General features: G+C 36.3%; 1 protein-coding gene across 1 annotated transcript; it reads left to right on the plus strand.

Moving 5' to 3' along the window:
- Positions 1 to 1,851: 1,851 nt before the first annotated feature.
- On the plus strand, positions 1,852 to 26,813 carry LOC141427992 (uncharacterized). Its single transcript, XM_074087637.1, has 5 exons — positions 1,852 to 2,181; positions 3,089 to 3,188; positions 3,769 to 4,847; positions 16,880 to 17,059; positions 26,085 to 26,813. The coding sequence occupies exons 1-5, from the start codon at positions 2,037 to 2,039 to the stop codon at positions 26,453 to 26,455; spliced, it is 1,875 nt and encodes a 624-aa protein (XP_073943738.1). The 5' UTR covers positions 1,852 to 2,036; the 3' UTR covers positions 26,456 to 26,813.
- Positions 26,814 to 27,727: the final 914 nt, after the last annotated feature.

Raw genomic sequence — 27,727 nt, forward strand, 5'->3', positions numbered from 1 at the left:
AAAAAATTCATACCTACGAAAAAGTGAGGGAGGTAATTTCAGCTAGTTTCGAGGACAAAGATAATTTTTTTTTAATGGTTTTATACCTACAAATGAATTAGTAGATCCAAAAAAAATGCATTGAACTCGAGGGTCATCATATAAAAAAAAACAATTGTTTTATTTAATTCACAACCACTTCGTTCCGCGAATTTTTGTATTTACCTCCCCTCGTATGTCTTTATATTTTGAGAAAAGCTTTATATTAGTCTCGGCTGGAATAGCAATTGCTGGCTTCGTATTAGTTATTTAAACGGACTCGCAAGCTCGTCCGTACTCATACTCGGCCAGCAATTGCCTACTCCCATGCCACGACAATAATCTACTATACTACTAAATATTATTTTTATGAGGTTTTTCAGAACTGCTTTTAAAATATAATGCTGACTGCGCTCGCTCGGCTAAGTAATAGGGCAATAGAATAGAATCCTTAGTGACAAAACTAAAAGGAAGAAAATAAGCCTAGTGGTCTAGAACTCTGTTAAGTAGCTAATTTAAAGTTTATCAGTCGGGACCCATTTAAATCGTGGCGCTCAAAAACTCTTAGTAATTGGTCCCGACTATTGAACTTTAAATTAGCTACTTAACAGAGTACTAGACCACTAGGCTTATTTTCTTCCTTTTAGTTTTGTCAGTCGGGTTTTTTGATTTTTTTAATTTAATGTTTTTATTTTATACTTTTTGGATATTTCTGTGAAAATAATAGATTAAAAGTATTATTACCTATATATTTAGAATGGGCTAATTATTAGCTTTCATTTGAATCCCATATTGTTACTATACAAAACATTTTTTTTATTTTTCTTTCGTAGACGCCATAATGAAATATTATATACCCCACTAGTTATGACGCAATGATACCTCATATGTTACAATCCCAAGCCGTTTAGGCTGCAGCACCAAAGAAAAATACATACCCACATACAGTACATTACACATACAGACTTACATACATACATACATACGCTCGAAAAACATAACCTTCCTTCGGGCAGTCTGGTAAAAAGCGTTTTGCAGCAGCAAGTTGGAAATCGTTTTAATACCTTCATTAGGTCCTAAATGCGTGCTAAATGTGGTATCTCAATGCATAAACGTCTCTCGTTAAATTAAGTGTACTTTTTTTACCCGACTGCCCGAAAGGAGGGTTATGTTTTTCGAGCGTATGTATGTAAGTATATATGTATGTATGTAAGTGGGTATGTATGTCCATTTCTTTGGTCCTCGCTGCAGCCTAAACGGCTGGACGGATTGTAACATATGAGGTATCATTGGATTCGTCATAACTGTCGGAGTGACATAGGGTATATAATATTTCAATATGGCGTCTGCGAAAAAAAATATGGCGAAGGAATAAAAAAAAAATTGTATTGTAACAATAATTAATCATCTAATCTGGGATAGTGCAGCTGTCTTAATAGTGGAAGAATGACTTTTTATCCAAAAAAGAAAAAAGTTTACCCAATTAGTAATAGAGTAAACTGAGTAAAGCATACTCGTAGATAGAATAATATTGAAAAGCACTAGCTACCTACTACATATACGAGTATGTATTGTATAGGTAAATATCAGTAGCATGGAGTGAACTTTATCGTTGGGCAACCTGAATCAGATTATTGCAGCACCACGCCACTGATACATTCGTAGTGTAATATCGATGTATGACTAAGTTATTAGATACCGCTTAAAACATGACATCTCAGCATTGTAGTTATTCAGGTATTAAGGTTACACAATTCGTTACATAATAGCAGTGAGAGTTTACTCTCAGTCGGCAACTTACTTCCGAATTGGAACTGCAGCTCGCGCCAGCTCTTCGGTGTTGCAAGCAACTGGTTACCAGTCACCATTCGCTGGTCGCCTCGCGAGGTCGCACGGAATGGCGGCTTGATTTAAATTTAAACACAACCGTTCTTTATTCTCTGACGCGTCTAAACATGTAAATGGAATAAGACTAATTTTGACTTCAAAGTGTAGGTTTTGATTTAAAAAGTTTAAAAATGGAGTCGGAAAAGAAGATGATTGAAGCGTGCAGTGCGCCCATGGTAAAGCCTAATTATATGTTAATGTCCCTTCAGAGGATATTCGCGTTGAGTTTAATCATTGCGTGCGTTGTGGTGGTTGTGTATTACACACCCATGCCAGGTGAGTGTCTACAAACAGCAGTGTTTTGTTTGCATTGATCTTAGTAAACGTAAGCGCGCAAACCCCGCAAGGATCCTCCTTGTGTACCTTTGTTGACATAGAGTATATCATAACCACCACTTATCGTAGCTATATGGGTCTTGTATTGTTCTATTCCACGCTAGGAAGGATACTATGTCATTTTTAGGGTTTTGTATGTAGGATGAAAATGGAACCCTATTATTACTGCCGGCTCGCTGTCCCTTTGTCTGTCTGTCCCAGGGCTGTATCTGGAGAACCGTAACAGATAGAAAGCTCAAGTTTACATATAACATAACATGTATTTCTGTCGTCGCTACTTCTTTAAATCAGTAATTTTTTTTAGTTTTGTTATGTAGGTACCTATGGGTAAGGTACATAGGAGGTATTTATGCCTCGGACTGTACGGAACCCTCAGTGTATAAGCTCAACTCGCACTTGGTCAGCCTTTTTTATTTTTTTAATAACATGCGGATACAGAGCCTAAAATATTTAGATTCTTTTCAAAAACTAGATCAGACGCATGTAATAGTCCATATCAATATTTTAGTAGGAAAACTATGACTCGTTAGCTCTGCTTACGATCTAAGACTTGTAAGTAATTATCGATAATCAGCATGAAAAATATCCGACCAGATAGAAAGGACGGGACCCTATAACGGGCGGAAACTTTTGGAGTTACGTTGTTGACTCTACGGAAAAAGAGCAAGTTTTTCGAACTCGTTCCACGAACTTCATCTTGATTTTTCAGCTCCCACGATTAACACAATGTTCTTTGTTGTTTTTGACTAAAACCGACGGAAATTTGAGGAAACACAATCTGTTCACAAGGTAAACTTTTTCTCTGACATGTAATATTTTTTTAACCATTAAATTGTTTACGTTACAGAAGAGTATTTTGAGGATTGCGACCGAGAGTGTCACGAGCTCGATTGGCCGATGATTTGCCGCGTTAAACTCGTTATCGAAGTCTACAAAACTCTCAGCAAGTAAGTGTTTACGAGTATGAACTTAATAGAGCAGCCACTAATAGACACTGTAGTTACCACTTAGACAGCCTGGCTTTGTAACTGGGCACTGGCCAAAAAAATCTTACAGCAATTTTATCTTTAGATTGAAGTCAACTTTTTCTCACTCGTTTATTAACCTCGTTTCGTATAAGTACAGTCGAGTTCATTGACTTGTGCGCAAAAATTTGGTCAAAAATATATGGACATGCTTCTACGCCGTTAACAATAGCACGACTCTATTCAGATATTTTTGATCAAATTTTTGCTCACAAGTTTATGAAGTCGACTGTGCCTATCTATATACTTGTTTGCGGTCAACTCACTCGAAAGTTGGTTTATTCACGGGAATATCCGTCTGTAAAAAAGTTCGTATTAAAAATGTAAATTTCAACAAAAACATTTTATTGTTTTCGCATGACTGTAACAGTTTTATGACTGTTTTATATTCTTATCGAGTTACGTACATGGGAAGCCTTGAGCTTAGCTTTGTAAGTTAGTGTGTTCAAATATTATGCAGTTCAGAAAGCATTTGAACATATTTTTATTCTTTCTTTTCCAGATCTTGCGGCAGTTGTACAGAGAATAATGAAGAAGAATGCCCTGCCATGTGTATCTCAGCAGATGGCCGAGAGAGGGGCGTCCTGACGATAAATAGGGAACTGCCATCCCCAACATTACATGTTTGTCATAATGACATTTTAGTTGTGGACGTCGTTCACCGTGCACCCGCGCATGCACTCGCTATGCACTGGCGAGGCCAGTCGCAGAAGGAAACTCCTTTTATGGACGGAGCTCCTATGCTCACCCAGTGCCCTCAACCAGCGTACACCACTTTCCAGTACAAATTTAGGGCATCTGAAGTTGGAACGCATATGTACCACGCGCACTCAGCTGCAGACGCGGCCGACGGGCTCGCCGGAGCCTTCATCGTCCGCCAATCACCAAGATTAGATCCTTTAAGAAAATTATACGATGTTGAAGATTCGAAACACACAATCTTTGTTGCGGAATGGGGGCATTCAATGGGACCGCTAGCTGATTTAACGTCAAAGATTCGTAACGCAGAATCCTTACTGATTAATGGTAAAGGGAACTTGCCAGATTCAACTGATGCTCCAATATCAAAGTTCTACGTCGAGTATGGAAAAAGGTACCGGTTTCGCTTAGCTTATGCTGGAGGAGCTAAAAGCTGTTCTGTGAAGTTATCGATTGATGGCCATATCATGAGGCTTATCGCTTTAGATGGCCATCGCGTCGAACCAGAGTACGTAGCGTCCATTGAAATGGGAAGAGGGGAGCGTGCCGATTTCGTTTTAGACGCAAACAGAGTACCAGGAGTGTATAAAGTCAAAGTGGTTGCAGATGAACAATGTCAAGCAAACTTGGAGGGTTTGGCTGAGTTAGTATACGTGAATAAAGAGAACAAAGTGCTACATAAACAGGACAAGGAAATTGTTCCCGAAGTGTTCCGCGAGTTTTCGACTGTGAACAGTGCTCGATGTACTCACGACAGTGTGTTGTGTTTGAACGAGTTACATGCGGCGGATAAAATTCCAGCAGAGTTGGCAGGAGTCATTGAGAAGACAATTTATGTGCCCTTCAATTATTCCACTCGACGGATTTCAGCAAAGCGAGTTGGTATGTATAATAACAATATGCTTTTAATTTTATGCTTTTCGAAAGTAGATGCAAACATAAGCAGAAATAAATTTCGCTCTTTCAACATTACGTATTCTGTTACTGGTTTTTCAAGTTTCGTTTCTTAAACGTTTGGTGCAAGTGTAGGTATTTTTTTTAGTATTAGTTTGTGTTAAAGAAACTAGATTGTAGTGGTCACAGAAAACACGAAGTAAATGATGAAAAGTGGAAAGAAATCTGTAATAATTTATCTTTAATAGACTTCATAAAATATCAAACAAATACATCTACTTAAGCTTATATAACAAATTTGGTAGAGATACATTTAGTTAGTTGATCGTACTCCCAGATGCTGAAGATACAGGCTCAGCCTAGTTTGGAGTCTGATGGATTTCTCTAGTATAAAATGTTTAGTATTTAATTAACTAGAACCCTTTTACCTAAAAAAGATAATAAGGTTGTACTTACTTGTCTATTCCATTGATACGAACCCCCGCAAAGTACAGCCTGAATCAATTAACTATTGGTACAAATTTATTAATTTACTTTATTAATTCGCTTAATAATAGTTCGCGCAAATCCATTATATTGAAAACGAACACGAAAAAAAATCATAAAAAATTGAATTTAAGTTGGTTTAAGCGACGCACTGGAGCGTCACCTCATAACATTATGTAGCCGTGCCCAAATCCTAGTCTCAGAGGGCATTCACGCCTCTTACAACATTCGAACACAAAGAATCGTCAGCGACACATTGACACTTGCCATTAACTTATGTAGGACAGTACGAGTACCAAGGTCGTCTTTTTATTTATTTTCTGGTCATAAAGCCTGCGGTAGCGAGGAAATGTACTAATTCGCTTAAAATGAATATTCATAGGGCTTAACAATGTGGTTTCTTTGTAAGAGCGAGCGTTCCAAGCAAAACATTTTGATGGATTGGAGTCGTTGCATCGTTTGACCTCAATTTTGAAGACGCGTGTAATTTGTAGACATGATTGGGTAAAACCGAAACTCATCGATTTTTATCGATTAAAGAATAAATATCTAACAAAAGCCAAAGTTCAAAACAGCAACGGTTTAATTGATGGTTTTCGCAGTTTCGAATGCTTGTCTTAGTTTACATAAATTTGTGAAACATACTCCGACCGAAGCTATAGGTTTGAAAGGTAGGTGTACCTAGATTATTTTGAATTGAACTTTTTTTGGGCACAATACTTAGTTATTTTCTTTGGTCAATTCATTTGCATGTTGAGTAACAAGGCCCGATTTTTAAATAAAATATTTCTTTCTTTTCTTTTTCTTTATTCGAATAGTTCACCGATAAAATGGATAACCTAAATCTGTAATTTTCTTTGATTCTACGCATATTGTTTTCAATTAAACACATCCTTACCACTTTCGACAGGTATAATAAATAATAATAGGTTTATCATAGATGTTGTTTAAAAAATCGTGTTCTTGGCCATGATTTTCTTTCTGGAATAAACTAATCGTCCGTACTTACTCCAGTAGGTACAATTAAAATCACTGTGTTTTAGTACCACAAAATAGAACAAGAAAGCTAGTTAATGTATTCTACGTTCGTATATTTTTTCCCATGCGGCAGTCATTACGAATTAACGACCCCAAATCCGAGGGATAATGAGTTAACAGTGTTAACTTAACACGCCTTTTTCGCAAACTTCTCTATTCTGTTTGTTTTTTTTTCGGCAAAACCCGCAATCCAAGTTTGCTCGAGAAGTCGCGTCATATCGTGTGCATTTAGTTTCTCGTTACATAATATTGCAAGACTTTGTGTGTTAGTAGGTCGGTAATTATGACGCAACCTGTACAATATAACCATGTAAAAATAGAGTGCCCAGTGGCCTTTATCTAGGCTGTAGGCACTTGGTGTTACGTGGGAACTGTTATCTGATTTAAGCGGAAGTTAAAAGTGTCAGTCACATATATCAGATTAAATCTGTGGTAACAGTTATTCGAGTCGAGTGCTTAATTATTCAGTATCTGGGCGACATAAGTTAGTTCATTCCCAGAGAATTAGCCTAGATAAAGGAATGTTCCTTTGTTACACCCATATAACCAAGTCAGATTTTGCGCCCAAAGACCCTAGATAAAGCAAATTTCATGGTTATCGTTAGTGCCGTTATTGGAATCGCGAAACCATGAAATTATATTAACCTAGGTACGTGCAAAATATTAACTCACTAGCCTGTTCCCGCGACTCCATCTGCGTAGAATTAGTTTAACATTATCCCGCGGGAACTGCGCAATTTTCCAGGATAAAAACTATCCTATATCCTTTACCCGAGATTCATTTAAATCGGTTCAGTAATTTAGACGTGAAGAAGTAACAAACAGACTTATATACTCGCAATTAAAACATTAATGGGATAACAGTCATTCATAAACCGGAGAAATCAATCCCACAGTTTTTTTTTACAAACAATTTTTCACATATTAAAGATCGAAATAGGAGTAGAATAAGTACTAAGTTTTATATCTGACGCAAAGTAACGAATATTTTCGCTCTATTGATTAAATCTACATAAGAACGTAAGTATGTAATAGCGTAGTCACCTCAATTGAGCAAGCCAGGTCTTGGTTGACCTGCCAATACTGATTGCAGTAATTTCCAGTACGTAGATACCTGTAAATATACGAGCGTACAATGTGTTAATTTTCAATTTCGTAACCGTGATACTTATATTTATTTGTTTATTTTATTTTTTGTAATGTCACAAATTAATATTTTGTTTCTTTATAAAAATAATTCCCTGGCCTCACTTAGAAAATATTTTTACAAAATTTTACATCTATTTCCATTAAATTAAACGAAAAACGGGAACTCAGGTTTTTCTTGAATATTAAACCTATTAGAATGTATGCAACGCGAATTGAACATAAACGATGAAAGTGAAGTTATAAGCGATATAATCTCGCCAGCAACCACTAATAATACGGCGTGATTGCGCAGTTGCGTATGCGCAGCCTCCTTGCAAAACTCTTTAAAGTCACAATCATCATCATCATCATTATCAACCGCAGGACGTCCACTGTTGGACATAGGCCTCCCCCATATACCTCCAGTTCGGTTGACAGCGGCCTGCATCCACCAAGCCACATTTTCTGAAATCAACGATTTTTCAACTGTCAAATGTGTACAGGGCGATTCTAGAAACTTGATCAGGATCATACCAACCATGTGTTCTTTTGTTTAGATTAGAGTTTTTACCTCATTTGAAATGTCAGTAGGTAAATAAACATTAAGAACACTCTGGTAATGTTAATTAAAAAATAAAAAGTGATTGTTTCACGTAAATACAGCGGTAAATGACTTGTATAGTATAGGTAAACTTATGGAGTTGGTGGAGGTTGGTACAGTTTTAAAGTATTGGCATCACAGATATAGATTACACTAGATAACGCAAACACCTTAATCTGTATGAAAACCAACCGTGACACTTTTTTTATTTCTACTGTGACGTCCCGCGCCGCGCCGTGGGCCCGTGGGGCTCGAGTCAGTCACTAGTCATGATTAGTCAGTTAGCGGTCAGTCTTTGTATGGGGCCAACCCCGACGTTTGGTCGGGGTTCGGACACGCGAAGTAGATGCATTTGCGTGATCTAGTGTAATCTATATCTGTGATGAGGAAAAGAAGATATTTCGATTTAGAGTGCATTCGGACCGCACCTTTAGAAATTTCGTTTATTATAAATTTTAATTTTTGGAGTTTTGTCCTTAGAAATATCGTATTCGAATTTTGATTTCCAAACCCACCCACGGACCCATCAGATCTGTTACGCAGTAACTATTATTACGAGCTGCGCGGGAGCGGTCTGAGTTCTGTCTTCAAAAATATTGGAGCATGCCTAATTATGCAAAACGAGAAATTAAACACCGGAAGTGGATCATTATATTCATTATACAAGTGTCTGTCCTCAATTTAGAGTTGTTGACTGCGAATACTTAAATAATTTGGTTGCCGAATAGGTATTTAGTAGGTTAACGACATTAGTTTTGTTTGGCAATGGATATATGCTCGGTTATTTGTAGCATAGACCACAAAACAGAAAGGTACAGAAATCAATCTACATACAAAGTGCGCTCGAGCAACGCACACATAGACACTGCTCACGGACACGATATCTCGGACCGGTTGGGACCAGTGCGAGCGTGAGTGCCATCTGCTTGAGACACGCTTCTGTGAACTTTTTGTGCAATAATGCAGACTGCGCATTTATTTATGCCAATGTCAAAATCGTCGCAAGATATTTTTTGTGACAAATTTGTAATATAACAATGACATTAACATTAAAATATTTTAGTTATTATTAATTTATATTTCATTCTTCCCGTTTCATTCTCAACAATACTCGTAGGTATATCAAACAACTAGATACGAGTGCCACTACTACAATAGTTTTTTCACTTCTCATGCTCGTAAAGTTCGTGTTTATGCTGTATCTAGGCGACATACAATGTCTTTTTAAAAATAAAAGGTACATAGTAAGTGAATCATTGTTTCCACTGTTGCTATTTCATTTCCTCGCCATCGAAGTGAAAAGCAGAGTGTAAAACTCGAGCATTAAACCTATTTTCCCCTCGACGTGTCTATCCAGGCTATATGAACGCCTCGGGTAAAATGGCTCGTTTTATGCTCTTGTTGTACAATCTACTAGTTGTGCATAAGCCATAGTTGACAGTTGTAGAGCGACCGCCAAGCGTACCTACTACCTAGGTATGAAAAGTGAAGTAAGTACATAAATGAGATTGACTTCTGTACTTTTCTGTTTTGTGCCTAGACAATGAATTCATTTAGAGAAGTTAGAAACGAGTTAACATTTTGTGTGGCATTTGTGATAGTTGGGCTTGTAAGATTATGTATTGTTTTAAGTGAAGATGAAGAGGACGGGTTGCAAGATTAGTAGCGGAGATGAAAGGTAAAAATACTGTAGCTCGTTGATATGGGCCTTTGCAAAAAATTGCCTACACGCCTGAATTAGGTAATCAAGTGAAGTGGTGTGGTTATTTTTGATTGTGTACCAGTATACGAGATATCCACGCAAACTTTCAACATATTATCTCTAGTTCCCGCGGGAAAAAAGCCTATATTTTATTTTATCTAAGTATATATTATGTTCCTTGCATTACAGTATGCAACGGTGATAAGTCTATCAGCAATCAATCTATCATCAGGTCATTATCACGCGTCCTCACTATAAAGAAAATATTAGTAACTTTCCTCGTGTATTGTGAGTAGACGAGAGCATTTATGAACAAAGTTTTGTATGTTACCTAATTGACAGTGATAGTTTTAAATAAATAATTTATTGAATCAGGCGTTACTTTGCGGAGGTCCATATCAAAGCTTAGCTATCGTAAGGTCGCGGGTGAGCAAGGAAATTATTTTAGTTCAGTTTTAAATAATTCACGTTATAGACATATTATAACCGGGAAAGATTCATTAAAGTATAACCGGGTAAGAAGAATTAATCATTATTTTTTTTCCAATTGTTTCACGAGAGCTTAAGTAATACTAATAATTTTCTTTTTCGCCCAGAGGCTGAGCATAGCCGTGCAGCGAGGGAATGCCGCAAGCATGTTAGGCCCGCTGCCCCGGGTAGGCGAAATACAGGGTTTCGGCATTTTGTAATGTACATAATTGTCATATTCCTTTTACTTATTTGTATACTAATATTTCATTTGTTTATATATAAAGTAATTTATATCCAGTGGCGGCGTAGGACCTAAATTTGGTGTGGGCAAGATAAATTTTGCAAGACCCTATGATGGCACGAAACGGCATTAAACGACGGATTTTTAACACAACACGCAAAAAAAATCACGCCTTATTCCCAAATGGAGTAGGCAGAGCACACGAAACATTACCGCTTCGGAGCCACTTTTAGCAATGTTAGGAACGGATTATTAAATGTGCAAAAAAAAAAAGAAACATTCGAAGTTCGACTTGAAGTTGGGCAGTGGCCCACGTGGCCCACGCCTTGCGCCGCCTCTGTTTATATCATAAAATAACAAATTTATAATAATTGTCACTATTATTGAACTAAAATGAGAATAACATTGTCATTTTAGTTCAATAATTTGAAATTAATTGTGCGTTTATTAAATTTATTTGCCATCCACCATCATGAACTCAGTCGCTTATAAAGATCGGTTTTGTAATTTTTTACGATCCATTTAAAATCCATTTCAAAATAATAACAAAGTTTGCGTGCCAATATAATTTGATACATTAGATATGAGCGCCGTGGGCGAATTCGACAACGGTGTCGTGGGCTATAAAAATCCACGGCGGTGGCGGCGCGCCGCGGCGTGACCTTGGGTCTTAGACATTTTATGCGAGACCGATTTTTAAAATAAAAAATTAAGAAAACCACATTGTTCCTTCCAAAGAAAGCCTTATATTTATTTTGTGAAAGCATAGAGGGCATCAACAAACGTTGTTCTCAAAACTTTCATAAGTTTTAACAAAATCAACACATTTTCAAGTAAAAAGCATCAAAGTATAAAGTCTCTACATAACAATACTGTCAATATATTTTTTTGGTAAACAAAACATACTAGTAAATAATTAGTATTTGTTAACCTTATTGAAACGTGCTTAGAGCCTTAGACGTTGAAAGACTCGACTCGACTGAGTGAGCGAGCGTTCGGGACGTGTCGTGGTGTGTCGTGGTGTGCGAGCGGGAAAGCAAAGTACGACCGGTCACGCCGGCGCGCCGCGTGTTGCAATCGACGTCGGCGCGGCGCGTCATACGAACTCACGGCGACGGCGGCGCGCCGGCGCGGCGCTCATATCTACTGCACATAAGCACTATTTATAAAAAAGCACTAAACTTGTTACCATTTCTAAAGCAGAATAAATTATTTCATTTCAATAAAGCGTCGACGGCAAAAGTATTAAATATGCCGATCAATTTAATAACTTCACAATAATAATGTACTTATCATACTATTAATTAACTATCGACCACACCTCTTTCATCACTCGCTGGAGATAAATCACTTGTCAATAGACGAGTTAATAACACTAGTTTTTTTTTTCAACATCATTACCTGACTCATTTAACAGACAATAGGGTCCTATTCGGTTTAATAGGAAGAACTTATTCACCGTATTGGCTACGAAAATACTATACAATGACACAGAAGACAGGCCCAAATGATTAATAATAAAAAAAATCATTTTCAGTTACTTAAGAAAAATTGTAATTAACTAAAATAAGTTATTAAATTGAAAATCATGTTAACTTAAATTAGTAATACTGATTAATCAAACTGGTTACTGGGTGAAGTATTGTTTATTAGCGAGTATCTGTATAATTTCTTCGCATAAATTACATTAATATATTATTACGAACCGGAAATATTACGTAATAACGTACAAACATTCGTGCAGAGTGAGAAAGAAGCTAAGTTTAGACAAATTTGCTATGGAATGGTATCCTGTGATTATCTCTAATACTCCCGATATTTCGATCCATGATTATGATGCAACTACGTGAAAATATCGGGAGTTCATCATAGTTGATATCTCGTAGCAATTATCTAATGTAATAACCGTGAATCATTACAAAATGTGATGTAGGTAATGAAATGATTGTATATTATTGTAAGAGTTTTTGCTGAATATATATATACATGTAATGCATACCTACCCGTACCGTGGACGTAAGATGATTGTCAAATCGAAGTTAAATCAGTAAACAACCACCAATCACGTTGCATGTCGCAAGTAGACGTAGAGTCGACCCACAGGTCAACATTTAAGCACCTACCTACCTACTTTCGTGCGATGTGAGCGTTTCAATGCTTGGACTATTCCATTACTTTTTTTAATAACTAATATAAAAATAAAATAAAAATAAAGTTTTCGGGGTCGCCTCTACGAGTACAACAATCTACTATAGATGTCGTTGAGTAAATGTTCTGATAATAAAAACAAATAGGTAAGTATAAAATTAAAGTATACTGAGCGGAAAAAAATCTGGCCCTCAAATGTATGCTGTTATAAGTAATTTTGTATGGGGAGTGGGCCAAATTTTGTGCCGCTCAGTATCTTTTTAAAGACAAACTAAAAACAATGCTTTTGAGTTTGAAACCCCTAAGCTTGTATGATGTTGACGTTAGGTCTTTGTGACATTTATGTTTATTTACATGAAAGAGGAGGAGGGGTTTTCATGAAGATAAACGTATTGTAGTGAAGTAGCTATCTTACACATCTGGTTGCCGAGCTCCACTAAGTCACAGTATATATATAAGCTAAAGCTAAGCTAGCTTATACATATATACTGTGACTAAGTATAGGCCGCCCGATGAAATCAATTATTTTCCCAGTAGGTACAGCATTCGAAATTGATTTGCAGATCATGGGTTTAAGACACTAGGCATTTACTTAGTACAGTCAGCAGCAGAAGTAATCGAGCGGTCATGGTGCTCAAAAATATCTAAATATTCTCTTATTTTCTTGGCAGTTGAGTCATGTGTAGATAATTTTGAGCACGGTAATCGCTTTTATAGTTGACGGTACCTATGCTTGAAATAAACTTGTTTTTTTTACAAGCTTTTATTTAGTTGTCCCATTGTCTGTCTGTAGTCAAATCTTGCAAGTTAAATTCGACCAACTTCGAGTAGTCGGATTGACTTGAAATTTGGCATACCTCCTTATGTAAATTGCGTGACAATAGAATAATCTGGTAGTGACATTATAGTAGTCCAGCCAGGATCGTCTCCGCAGGACGGAACTCTTCAACGGTTAATGGTATCGACTTGAAATTTGGAATATGCAAATGCAGTTTTGGGCGACAATGCAAGTAAAGTCGTCAAAAAGTACAGTTAGCAAAAAATCTTGTATTAAAAATGATTTTTTTATCAAAAACTTATTAGAGTTCAAAGTTTAATAGTCAAAATGGCAAAAACGGAATCCTTATCATTTCGACGTGCCATTCTGTAAGTTCGTTACTGTCCCGTCTTGCTGCGGCTCAAGAGCTTAATACTAGAAAGCTATAATTTGTTATAGATGTATATAATAATTATAACACCATCAAAGTAGTAGTAGAAACAATGATTCATTTTCTATGTACCTTTTATTTTTTAAGCATTATTTTTTAATTTTACTGATTTATTTTGATTGATTTGGTTGATTTTTAGTTTTATATAAATTAAAAAGTATTTAAAAAATATGTAGAAACTTCTTAGACGAAGGTTTTATTTTATGCACTAGAGCATAAAAACTCATTTTATGTCGCCTACATACAGCATAAACACGAACTTTACGAGCATGATAAGTGAAAATACATTTTATCACGAGCCTGACTTCTTAAGTAGGCAATCCATAAATGGATGGAGGTTATATTTCAGTATCGATAGTACAATAACAACACAACTTGCCGTATCATCGTGCGATCGATATGTCAAACCACTTACTTGTAAGTATCTATTTAGTGGACATATAAGTCGATATGCGCTGTTATTTTTGATTTCCGTTAAATTTAAAGGAACATTCAACAGGCCAAATGTAGTAAACTTCTACAAAACACCAGTAGCTTAACTTTTATTGTTTAAAAGATAAGAAGATAATCAAGAAAAATTATTCGCAGTAAAACAATGAAAAGGTTTTTTGATGTGTGACGTTTCTTTAAGTCAATAACTAAAGTAAAACTTGATTTCAAATAAAAAACCGCATTCAAATCGGTCAACCCGGTTTTTTTTTTTTTTTTTTTTTTTATTCGACTGGATGGCAAACGAACAAGTGGGTCTCCTGATGGTAAGAGATCACCACCGCCCATAGACAACTGCAACACCTGGGTATTGCAGATGCGTTGCCAACCTAGAGGCCAAAGAAGGAATACCTCAAGTGCCAGTTATTTCACCGGCTGTCTTACTCTCCACGCCGAAACACAACAGTGCAAGCACTGCTGCTTCACGGCAGGATTAGCGAGCAAGATGGTGGTAGCAATCCGGGCGGACCTTGCACAAGGTCCTACCACCTGCAAAAGAGCTACGGTTAAGAGCTACGGTGCCACAGACGGAGAACAGACGCACAGATAGACACATAAACACATATAGCGGTCAAACTTATAAAACCCCTATTTTTGCGTCGGGGTTTAATAAAAATAAAGATGCTCGCCACAGAGACGGTGCTGTATGATACATTTGTATTAAACTTTATAGACGCATGATAGCCATTGCAATCAGATCACGTTCCCGATAGATACTTAGCTCGATTGGAATTGGTACTAAGGAACCAGTAAATTTTATCGACTCGATTGCAGCACAATAAAATGCAGCTGCTCGATCTAACGCTGCTAAGCATAATAAAATATTAATATGGATAAACCTTTATAAATCCAGGAATGGATTCTAGTTCATTCCATTTCAACTTACTTCAAAAGGGAGGAGGTTCTCAATTCGATTATATTTTTTATAATATCTAACTTTATATCTAATTTTACATGTTTAACCGGGAAATTGATTTCCTGGTATCTGATAGAGCTGAAATTAGGTGGCATGGACTTAAAATTTGGTACTGATATGTAGTTTGGATGGCAATGCAAAACCGGCCAAGAGCGTGTCGGACACGCCCGAAATAGGGTTCCGTAGCCATTACGGAAAAATAAGTAATATTTTTCTAATGATTTCGTATTTTACCTAGATATGTTTATTTAATACCTCAGAACTCCATCATTTATAAACTGATTTGAAGACATATTTTTTGTTTGGGAGGGTAATTTTCCGTTTGGTCCCATGTAAATTTGAACAAAGGTTTCTGTGTTAAAATTATTGTTATTGTAATATTTAGCTACATATGTAGAGAATAATCTTCTGCCGTCGTATTTTATTGGAAAAGTTCGTATTTATATTGCTTGGTCAACTACAGTACGATTACTTGGACTTAACACTTGACAGATGGGCGTGCGTTCAGTCAATTTTCAACTTTGAGGTCATACAAATAAAATAGTTTTTACATAATCTGTAAACGTGGGTAGCGGTATACTAAAAATGACTTTATTTGTATGACGTCCATCTGTCAAGTGTTAACTCGAATTAATCAAACTGTTACATACTGAAGATTACTAAAGCTAACTAAGAAAGCAAGATATATGAACGTGTCCTACAAAATAGATCGTAACTATAAATTTTTAAAGATACTATAGGTATGTTACTTTCATCATTTGTTTCAATAAGACACGGCGAGAAAACTATTTTATTTTAACTGCTACTCGTAAATGTTTGACCGTCATGATACTGTCCAATTGGAAGGACAGCTTTGTGTTGTATACATAAAATCTTACTTACATTTCAAACGAGAAATAATTGATTGATCCAGGTGCTACTTTGCGTCAATTAATATCAATAACTAGTAATTATTGAAATTTTTGAAGGTCTTTTTATTGAGGTAGGTAATTATTCCAGTTCAATTTATAATTTCATGCTACTAAAAAAAATATATTATTCTTACAACTATTACTATTCCAATTGTATAGGTTCAGTTGTATTTTATGACTATTATTTCATTGACATGAACTGGATGTTGTAAACATTATTATTTATGGTAGAGACTTGTAAAATCTTTCCTTTTGTGCGTGCCCAATACTAAATTATACGCATACCGTTATGGGCGAGAGGCCAAAACTACTATACCTATTGTCATTTGTCATGTCATTTGATTTTAATGGCGGGCCATTTAATGGCTGGCTTCCATTATTTTTTGTACGAAGTCCACTAAAAACCTTGCTAAGTGCTAGTGTGATTTGCTTACCAAGTGTTTCGTACGAAATGTTGATGTTTTTCATGGAGTATTCGTTATTATAATAAAATTATTATTATTGAAGAAACTTACTTTAAATCAATATACTTACCGGTCTACTTTACCTTACTTTACCGATCCGGAATATTACAGCAGATTGTTGAGTTAGTTTTTTTGAACATCCCGAAATGTCAACCAGGATTTATTTTATTGTAGTTGACAAATCAACAATGACAATCTGTTTTTCTGTTGTCCGCAGAGAGCTGGGGTCAAACCGACGGCCACCGCTTCACCTACCCCGCGTCTCCCCTGCTCACGCAAGGGGCAGACGTGACGGCAGACTCGCTGTGCCAGGATGGACCAGGGGAGGGAGAAGAGTGTGTCCACGTGAAGGATGTGCCTCTCCACTCTACCGTGGAACTCGTCATGTTCGACCAAGGTAACTTAAAAAGAAGACATCATCATGAGTAGTCATCACCATCATCATCCCAGCTTATATACGTCGCACAGCTGGCTGGGAACAGGCATCCTCTTAGAATGAGAGGGCTTGGGCCGTAGTTTCCACGCCAGCCTATTGCGGATTGGGAACTTAACACAGACCATTGAATTCCTTCGCAGGTTTGCGAAGATTTTCTTCACCATGTTTTCATTCATCGTAAAGCTTGTGGTAAATTTAAAATGTAATTTCGCACATGAATTTCGAAAGACTCAGAGATGACAGCCCGGGTTTGAACCCACGACCCTCAGTTGATAAGTTATAGGTCAAACCAGTGGACCACCACGGATTGTTAGAAAGTAGAATAGGGTACAATAGCAAAAAGAGGGGTGTTATACTCATCATCCCAGCCTATATACGTCCCACTGCTGGGCACAGGCCTCCTCTCAGAACAAGAGGGCTTGGGCCATAGATCCCACGCAGGCCCAGTGCGGATTGGGAACTTATGTTATACTATTCGATGTTATTTTTTTATTCTTTCCATCTAATGTAGGTATTGTTATGTGTATTGAATATGTGTAAATAAATGTTTCTCTTTCTCTCTCTCTTATAAGTTCAACCGCTATGTGTTGCTGTGGGTCTGTCTATGGCACCGTAGCTCTTAAATGGGTGGACCTATTTGAATGTGTTTTTTTTTTATTTGAAATCAGCTTTTATTGGATGCCTTATTAAATGGTCAGAAATGTCACATGTACAGTCAAGGGCATAAAGTCGTGTATACATATTTTTGTAACTTTGGCCGTGTCGATATCTTTGCCCTTGACTGTACGTATGTATGCTTATGTACAGGCGAATCGATTGATTTCTGACACACCGTGAAAGATTCTCCTAGTAAGTGCCTTAATCATCTTTAGGTCTTTAGGTCAAGGTTAGCTGAAAGAGATCCCTTTTTAGGGATAAGCTCGCCTTTGTTCTCCTCTCCGTGTTTGTATTTTTATGTGCAATAAAGAGTTAACATACATACATAAAATCGTACCAGTTAAATGTGTTAGATGCATTTGTTACGGGATGTACACCGTAATCAAGTATTTTTAATGGGCTCCTGATATTTTGAAGCAGCTGCATGCATAATTTTAATCATAGGAATATCGTATTAAAAGACAATTTAATACTATGAGATGGTTTACTTCAGATAAAAATACCGCATCTAAGTAAACTATTGGTAACGTGTTGTGTATTTCGCTATACTGGGCATGTTGTTGAGTGTCCGTTCCAAAAATAATTGTATACCCAACTCTTCGTAGTAGGTTACCGCGTCCATTGACCAATTTACTTCTTGATCTGTAACGGACACGAACGTACCAAATTTAACATTTTTAGGGTATTTACTCGTACTAAGTTTTACGTAAATGGTTAAATACAAAATAACAAGTAAATAACTGACGAAGAATTAACTATTTTATTTTCATACAAGGTCGTTGTATTGTTAAGTATTTTACGTCAAATATGTAAACAACGTTAGGTAGGTAGGTACTCTAAAACGGCTTTAATTTCATTGCAGTAGTACCAGGGAATATTTTTACTTGACATCATGAACAAAATCTCTTATTGATATTATTACTATACCAACAGAATACCCACTTTATTTCAACACACATAAAAAACGTAGGCTAGCTAAATCACAATAATCTACATATAATGTTGAGTGCGAAATATTACTCTGCGAAATAACAACCCTAAGAACTGATCATCCCAGCCTATATACGTCCCACTGCTGGGCACAGGCCTCCTCTCAGAACAAGAGGGCTTGGGCCATAGTTCCCACGCGGGCCCAGTGCGGATTGGGAACTTCACACACACCATTGAATTGCTTCGCAGGTTTGTGCAGGTTTCCTCACGATGTTTTCCTTCACCGCATAGCTCGTGGTAAATTTCAAATGTAATTCCGCACATGAATTTCGAAAACTCAGAGGTACGAGCCGGGGTTTGAACCCACGACCCTCTGCTTGAGAGGCGATAGGTCAAACCACTAGGCCACCACGGCTTATCTCCGGCTAATCTACGAATTGTTTCTTTGGTTAGTATCAACACAAGTTCCTTCTTAGCCTTCATACGGAACTCTAACCTGACATTCTCGCTCACGAATTTGTATCCAGTTTTCAATTATACACTATTTTTTGGGTTGGAACGCAATCTTAACTTTCCCTCGACTTTATACACACACGTAACGTTCGTTATTTAAAGCACAAAACGCAGCATTATAATTACTGTGATTATTCGTGGCATGAGATTCGAAAGGAAGGTAATGCGATTATTAAAATTAAATAAAAAGGCAATCGTTGTATCTTTCGGCAAGTGAGAAAATTTTAACAATGGGATGAAGCGAATGATGGAATTCAAAAACAAAAGCATCACGTAGGTGTGATAAACGCGTTTAATCTTCATAATCAAACTGGATCGTCAGCCAAATAAGTGGTCTATCAAATTATAAACAAGTTCCTATCAAATGAATATGTCGCTAAAATCGAACTTTCAAGTTGACAGCCACGACGTTTATTGGCATTATTGTGTTATGACATGCAAACGATTATCAACTTTAGGGTGGTAGACCACATTTTTGGCTGATGGTACCTACTTAATTAATACATAGTTACGGATAAGCGGTCATTATTTAGCTTTGTTGTAGTTTAGTAACCATTTCACAGAATTGATAAACGAGAATCTTCATTTAGTAAAAAAATTTAAAAAACAAAGTCAAAATTTTTTCCGAATTATCGTTGGTCATAAAGTGTTTAATTTCTAAAACATTTTTATATTAAAAATGGTTGTTCCTCGTATACTAACGTTGCCTAACCTACTGCATTTCTTAAGATGCCGCTTCCAATAATCTTGAAAACCGCACAGTTTCGTATTTTTTATGACTAATATCATTGTCAAAATTAGAAAAGGATAGCTAGTTATTAGTTAGAGGAGGATATTATCACTGTCAAAAGTAGGAAAAGTAATTATATGACAAAATTCTTGTGGATATCAACGGACTACAGCAAGAAGTGTGGTACGGAAAGCAAAGCAAAAACGTATAAACGTAAATACGCGTCTCAAAGGAAATGAGCAATTCAAACAAACTGTAAATATTAGGTTCACTAACATGCCAGTCAGCCATTTAAGGCTTTAACATCTTTGTAGAAACCTCAAAACGTTACTTGTTCAACACACGGGTGTTAGCATAAACAGAGAATAATGTTTCGACGTGTCAATATTCGCCAATATGTACAATGGTGCGTTATGCAAGTGACAAGCAAATGTATAGAAAACGTTACTTAAATATTATCTAGAGGCTCTGACCTTCTTAAACTTTACCTTACCCTGCAGTGAAGTAGGTATCGATACTTAACTATTTATGAAGAGTTGATTTAATCAACTTTCGATTTAGATAAGTACCTACTTTCTTCACTTTCTTCTTAGGATGTTGAAAATTGAAGAAAGAAGATTTATTTATTTGCCAACATGAACAGTGCAGGATAGGCACACAGTATACAAATAAACAATAAACTCTTTTAGAATACTACAATGTTTTAGACTATAGCGGACATTACTAAAAATCTAAAAATTAAAAATAAATTATTCTGTTGAAAATTTAATGTTTAGTAGCTTTTGTCAAAAAAATCTAGAAATATGGACAGCTTATTGAATGGTGCAGTATAAATTGTTTCCAGTTCCAACGAATTTGAGGTCTGCAGAGTTGATATTACAAAAGTGAAGCACAGTCAATTATGTAATTATGTATGTGTGTTTTTTTATGGGCATTGGGCAATAAATGATTTTTCTTTCTTTCTTTTCTTAAAAGCAGCCAAAGACTTAATAACTTTTCGGTATCAATTCGCAGCAAAAAAAGATACCGCTTTGAAACAACATGTGAATAAAAGGTGAATGAGATCCGTGGGCGAGTGGGATAATCCAGGCAACTCTGTAGGAGTTTAGTTGTTACGGGGCCCCGCGACTGGAACGCAGTCTTTGTAGGACATTAGAGCTGTACGCTATTTGATATAATGTGGGATGCTTAGGATTATTGTGTTAAAAATAGAGCAGCTAGGGTGAGGACTCCGCCGTCCTGCAGATAACCATAGCCAAATAAACATTGTAACGTCAGTTCATTCGTAAGCTTGCCCGGCAGGGTTAACAAAGCGTCTTTAAGGCTGCAATACATTGTTGTTGACGTTTGATAGTCAAGGCAGTTTCCATTACGTCTCACGTTATTAACGCAGAAATTTGTGTCAAAGTTCTTAATGACGAACTTGGTCGACACTTTCTCTAAAATCACCGCCACCGCGCTATCGGATTAACCTGCAGCGAGTATAATAAATAGTATGAATTAAATTAGCGATCTACATTTTTATAAAAAGAGAGGAAACATTTATAGAGTTCACGAGAGTAGGCTTTAGTAATTCTTGTAACAGGTTTATCCCTCGATACTTCACCGCAAGTATGAGTTTTGTGTGACAAAAATATTTCAGTGTCTTCTTCTTCATTTTTTTTTGTTGAAGATAGACTCCCTTGAGGTCTCTACGGAATATTCCGCCATCTAATTATTACGGCATTCATCTTTTCGAAAGCAGCAGAACGCTGTTTTAATGAACGTAAAGTGGTTGATAACGTTGCTTTCAAAGGATATTGATCTATTTTATTTAGTCATGTCATCACGTGGCGCGTAAAATTGGCATTGATCACTTTTTTACAATTGTTGTTGTTGTTACAGTTCCAAAACCATTTCGAGGAATACGTTTATTAAATCATTTTATCTCATTTTACTAAAAAAATACTAAATGATCGTGTGTATTTGCAAAATAACGTTTGACCTTTGTTTGACCTTCATCGTAAATAAACGTTATGTAACACAACCACCTAATCCTAACACTGACAGGTGACAGATGTCACTACGTTGTTTTAAATAATTATAACGGGCAAAGATAAACGTAGCTTTTAACTCCATGGCAACTATGGTTAGTTATAATTCCGGTAACTTATAAACGGGATAAAAAAAATTAAAACCCAACTAAAACCAAAATCCTTGAAATAGATGTCTTAAATTGGCATATTTTATGAAAAAAATAAAAATAAACATTGTTTTTTTGAGACCATTGCCAAGTCCCCGAAACAAAGATAAATTCTTGGTAGCATTGGAGAGACCGAAACAACGTGAACAAACATAAGAGATCACCTGCCTCGAAGCACATAAAAATACTACAAATACATTAAGTTAGTAAATAGATCATTGACATCTGGAAACAACGTATCAAGCAATTACTTCTTGTTATGATAATTCAATACCCTGGCAGATATCGTATTACTCATGCATTGCTCTCTAGCAACTAGTGTCAGATTCATTTGAAATATGCGGGTACAGCTGGCTGGCTTCAGTGTGATGCACGCGACGAGTGTTGTTTACGAACGCAACAGGCCCTTTACTACAAAGTGCAAAATTTGAACTTCGTATCTTGCCGCCCCGCTGACGCTAATATTATTTAATACGAGAGTGAGAGGGACGGTACGACACGAAGTTAGATTTTAGAATTTCGTAGTAGCCCCCCAGTATTGCTAACGCTTTTTTTCATAGCCTATGGATTTCGTGCCTGAATGCTAAGCAAAGGCGCCCCTTTACTTTAATACATAAGTCGTTGTGCGACGTTGAGCTGAGACGGTTACTTCGGTAAAATGTAAAAGTGTACACTAAATTACCTTAAAATCGAATGTCAAAATTAAGAGTTTAGAATAAATAAATAAATATCATGGGACACATGACACCAATTGACCTAGTCCCAAACTAAGCAAAGCTAGTATTAGGCAACGGATAAACATACTTATATAGATAAATACATATTACAAATATCTACTAATCACACAGAATTGCAGCTGTTAGTTATAGAATTTGACGTTCAAGTAGTTTTTTTTATAAGCGAGGGGTTCAGTCGGCTATGCTTATTTAACATTTTTTAACGTACGCGTATTTCCTTAACGAACGCAAGAGTGTTTCGACGCAGTTTTGTAATACTGCGTCCAACGTATGCCACGGTGCTCCCTTTATGGAAAAACCTTCATAAGTTTATCGCAATAAGATTGCTTATACCTATGTTATAGAACATAGCAGTACCTGGTTGACTGACCTTTTCCCGGAGTCCTTTTTTGCTAAAACTCGAAATCACGCATTTTGTCAGAGATAAGGCCAAGTTTGATCGATTGTCCTCTTCCACAGCAAACCGATTAGGTAACTGATTTAGAGGAAAATTGGTAGATTCAACGAGATAGCGATAAACAAATTCTCTAAACAGTTAGAAAATACATCTCGACGTGTCATTGTATTCGATTATTATTTTATTACTACGTATTAGTGTGTACCTGTATAATATATGTATGTTATATTATACATATATATTATGTATGTGTATTTATATATAATGCACTATTTGGATTAATTTGTGTAGGTATAAGATAGATAGAACATAGGCGTCTGAAATCAGCTCATATTACATAAAACCTGGATGTATTAAATAAGCGATGAAGTGTGTTTTGCTCTAATATATTAAGCCGAAGCTCGCTTGTCAAAGGGAATTAATGATTCAGCTTTCGGTCCGATGCCGCAAGCACGGTTGATTTATTTACAACGGGATCCTGTAGACCTTTACTTTACGAACTGGCAGAGGCTTTCGGCGTACGTCAAGGGCTTTTGGAATTTTAGTCGGCAATTTGTATTCTTATAACACTTTACGTACACTAAACTTTAAACGTTTACTTAGAATAATATACCTATTGTTTTGAAATTATTAATGTATCGTCCTAGCATTATTGGCGCCCTGCAGGTCTACTACGAAATCGCTCTCGTATTAAATAGTTTAAGTGTCAGAGGGACCGTACGACACGAACTTCGAGTTTCGAGTTTCATAGTAGCCCTGCTGGTCCATGATGTAAGCCTGTAAATGTAAATAAATACCAATAAATACATAAATAAAATATCCCAACCCTAGGCTCTTCAGGGCCTATGTTACATTATTTTTGCTGATGAGCGAAATAATTATTTACCTAATTTGGTCCTGTATACGCTGTTTTTACCCGATTGCCCCAAGGAGGGTTATGTTTTTATCCAATATATTAAAAGTGTAAACAAACCGATTTCATCAAAATTCTTGCATAAACACCCACTGGATCGAATCAATAACACATTCATGTATAATTCGTGTATTTTAATTATTAGACGTCTAATCACTTTTTTCACAAAATTCACTTTATTTCAATACCTATTTAATTTTCTTTCCCACCACTAAATAGTCTGTGGTCGGCTTAATGGCGTCTTTGTTTAAACTGTCATCATATTGGATCGAGACAGAGCATAGTTTGAAGATTATTAATTGCAAATAATATTTGTTTAGAGGTTTATGCATAAGCTTAATTTACATAATGAGTATTAAGCATAAGAAATAGTAAAGTAGAGTACCTAGCAGAGCATTTATATTCCACATTGTTAAATTTTGAATACTGATGTTTAACATTTTTTTTGAGTTAATTTTTTGTCATTAAACAATGTTTTTTGAAGTAGAAGTGTAAACCATTGAATACGGTATTTCACTATTTTTTATTTACTTTATAGATTAAAACTTGACAATGCATGTAATCGAACAGAAAATCAATTTTTAAGATATCTTTAAATGTATCAGTTATAAAGGTTTGAATTTCAAGATTAGACAGAGAAAGACTTAATCGCATGTGACGTCACACGTAAGTAGCGCCATATTTGCTGCATCAGAAAAGCGTTTAAGAAAGAGACAGATATATAGATTTTAAAAAACATCCGAACTAATTTTTCTCCTCGCTAAACATTGTCTGTGTATCTATATTTTTATAATAATATAAAGGGTATGGCTAATTCAACAGTTGTCAAATACCGTATTGGCGCGCCACGCCAGAGTTCAAGACTGACTTGCCTTAAAACTTGGATAGGGATAGATTTACCAGGTAAAATGTCCAGCTTTTTCATTGAGCTGAGTTTTATCTCCGGTCTACGGCGGAGCGTGTGGTCCGTCTGACAAATCGATGGGGTTAGTTTTGTGAATGTTAGTAATTACTTCTGGATCTCATCGTGCAGTATATGTACCTATGCAGTATCGTGCAGTACAGTCACTAGGTACCTACTGGTGATGTAGCGAATATCCAATCTCTCACGTTCGACTCCAATAATATGTAAAAATAGTCATTATTCATCATCATCATCATCATCCCAGCCTATATACGTCCCACTGCTGGGCACAGGCCTCCTCTCAGAACAAGAGGGCTTGGGCCATAGTTCCCACGCGGGCCCAGTGCGGATTGGGAACTTCACACGCACCATTGAATTGCTTCGCAGGTTTGTGCAGGTTTCCTCACGATGTTTTCCTTCACCGCAAAGCTCGTGGTAAATTTCAAATGTAATTCCGCACATGAATTTCGAAAAACTCAGAGGTGCGAGCCGGGGTTTGAACCCACGACCCTCTGTTTGAGAGGCGATAGGTCATAGGAAATAGAATAAACTTTTTCTCAAAATATTATAACATTTAATTTTATTCCAATGTTTTTCTTATGCTTTCCCGCCTTTTTTTTATTTAAAATAAACTGCAGGTGTATTTTTCCACCAAAAAACACCACAAGCTTTTTCAGACCCAATAAAAAAAAGTCCGGAGTTCCAACAAAATATCTGATACCGGCCTTAGACTTGGCTGTATACGACTTGTGCTAACATTTTCATGGCCTTTTTAACTTTAAAAAAAATTGTGACTGATTGCAGGCGCGCTAATTTATTATTGTCGAGCTAGCGCGCCTGCAATCTTTTTAACTTTTTAATTTTTTACTGACCATAAACTATGCACTTCACCTTCCGATATGTAGAGAATAATGTCAAGTTTTACGGACATTTTTGAGAAAATTAATTTTAACTTATTAATAAAGTGTACAAAAATAATAAAGGTCGAGTTTTTCAGATAATTGAAATGCCTTTTTTTTGCAGGAGGTGAATCCGATCACATCTTCCATCTACATGGCTACAGTTTCTACGTGGTCGGCATACAAGAGTTCAACAGCAGTTTGGACAAAGAAACCGTGATGAAGATGAATGAAGAAGGCACTTTGTTCACATCACAGAACCTCAAGGATCCAGTCATCAAAGACACTATCACTATTCCCAAGTTTGGTGTCGTGGCGCTCCGTTTCAAGGCTGACAACCCAGGATTCTGGTTAATGAGGGATGAAAGGTCCACACATTGGACGAGAGGATTAGACTTCATACTAAAAGTAGGCAAAGAAGGAGATTTTGTGCAAGCCCCTCCTGACTTCCCTAAGTGCGGGTCTTACGTCGGCCCGGAGTATTTTCTGATCTAAATAAGACTTATAAAGTAAGGCAAAGTTACCAGTAAGTTCTAGTTGAGATTGCTCAATTTATTTATTTCATATGTAATAGAAATATAGACAGAGGGAAGCAACTGCTAGATAGAGGCTATAGTTAGCGACAATCCATGCAAGCATTATGTTCAATCTGCTTCTAAATAATCAGAATAAGATTCTGAAGTATATAAAGTACATAAAATGTTCTAAAAACGATCTTGTGAAGCGCCATGTTGAATGGTGACTCGAAATGGCTTGCCATTAGGATAATTATGGAACAAGTTGAATACTAATTATTGTGAGTTCTTATTGTAAAAAAAAATGTTATAAGCTGTAAATACATAAGTAATTTTTAGTGAATCTTATTATTTTTACAAACTTGCGGACCATTATGAAAATAGGTGCGATGTGGTTGCAAAAATGCGATAAAAAATTGTTCAATATTCAATTCTTTTTTGAATAAAACCAATGATTAAAAGTAGAATGTTATGCGACGAATCTGAATGTAATGTAATGTATTATTAGACTTCATTTTATAATATGGATATCCTTTGTAACATCACTTATTGATCAAGTAAGAGATAAAGCACCGATCAATGCGTTAATAATCGTTATCTATTTATACACCTTATCCTCCAGTCACAAAAAAGGTAAATTTTAGACCTTTTATTTCAAATTTCAGTTCAAACTCAACAACACAACATTCGAACCAATTTCAACCATGTTTTTAATACTTTACCCACTCGTTCAAAGGCATCATTCAGCCGGTTGGGAAAAAATCTCACTTCAATATAACATTTTTTCCTCGTTACGTTCAAAGTGTCAGAGTGCCGGAGAATGGCCATTGACTCGATTCTAGGTGAAATAAAATATAAAAAGCTCGGTCGGAAACATCGATTTTGGTGACTGTCCAAAATAGTGAAAGCATTAAACATCGGACCGTCGTCTCAGATCGTAGTAGAGTCGAATATCTTTTTATACAATCTCTTGTATTATAAATTTGATGTGTTAGCAGATTACCGTTCATTATGAGCTATCAAAGCGATTGCAATTAGTAATTTGAGCATTGTCTATGACGCGGTTCCTGCTCCACGGTGTAACATCGCGTGGAATTAATCAAATTGAAATCAAATTGTGGCAAACACATTGTTAAATCCATGACAGGCATTATATAATCGCTTAATGACAGAATGCCACAATATTTACTCTCAAATTAGATGGTAATTTACGGAACGTAAACCCAAACAAAAGTGACGATGAAAGGGAACA

The sequence above is a fragment of the Choristoneura fumiferana genome, chromosome 5, assembly GCF_025370935.1.
Source record: "Choristoneura fumiferana chromosome 5, NRCan_CFum_1, whole genome shotgun sequence".
NCBI lineage: Eukaryota > Metazoa > Arthropoda > Insecta > Lepidoptera > Tortricidae > Choristoneura > Choristoneura fumiferana.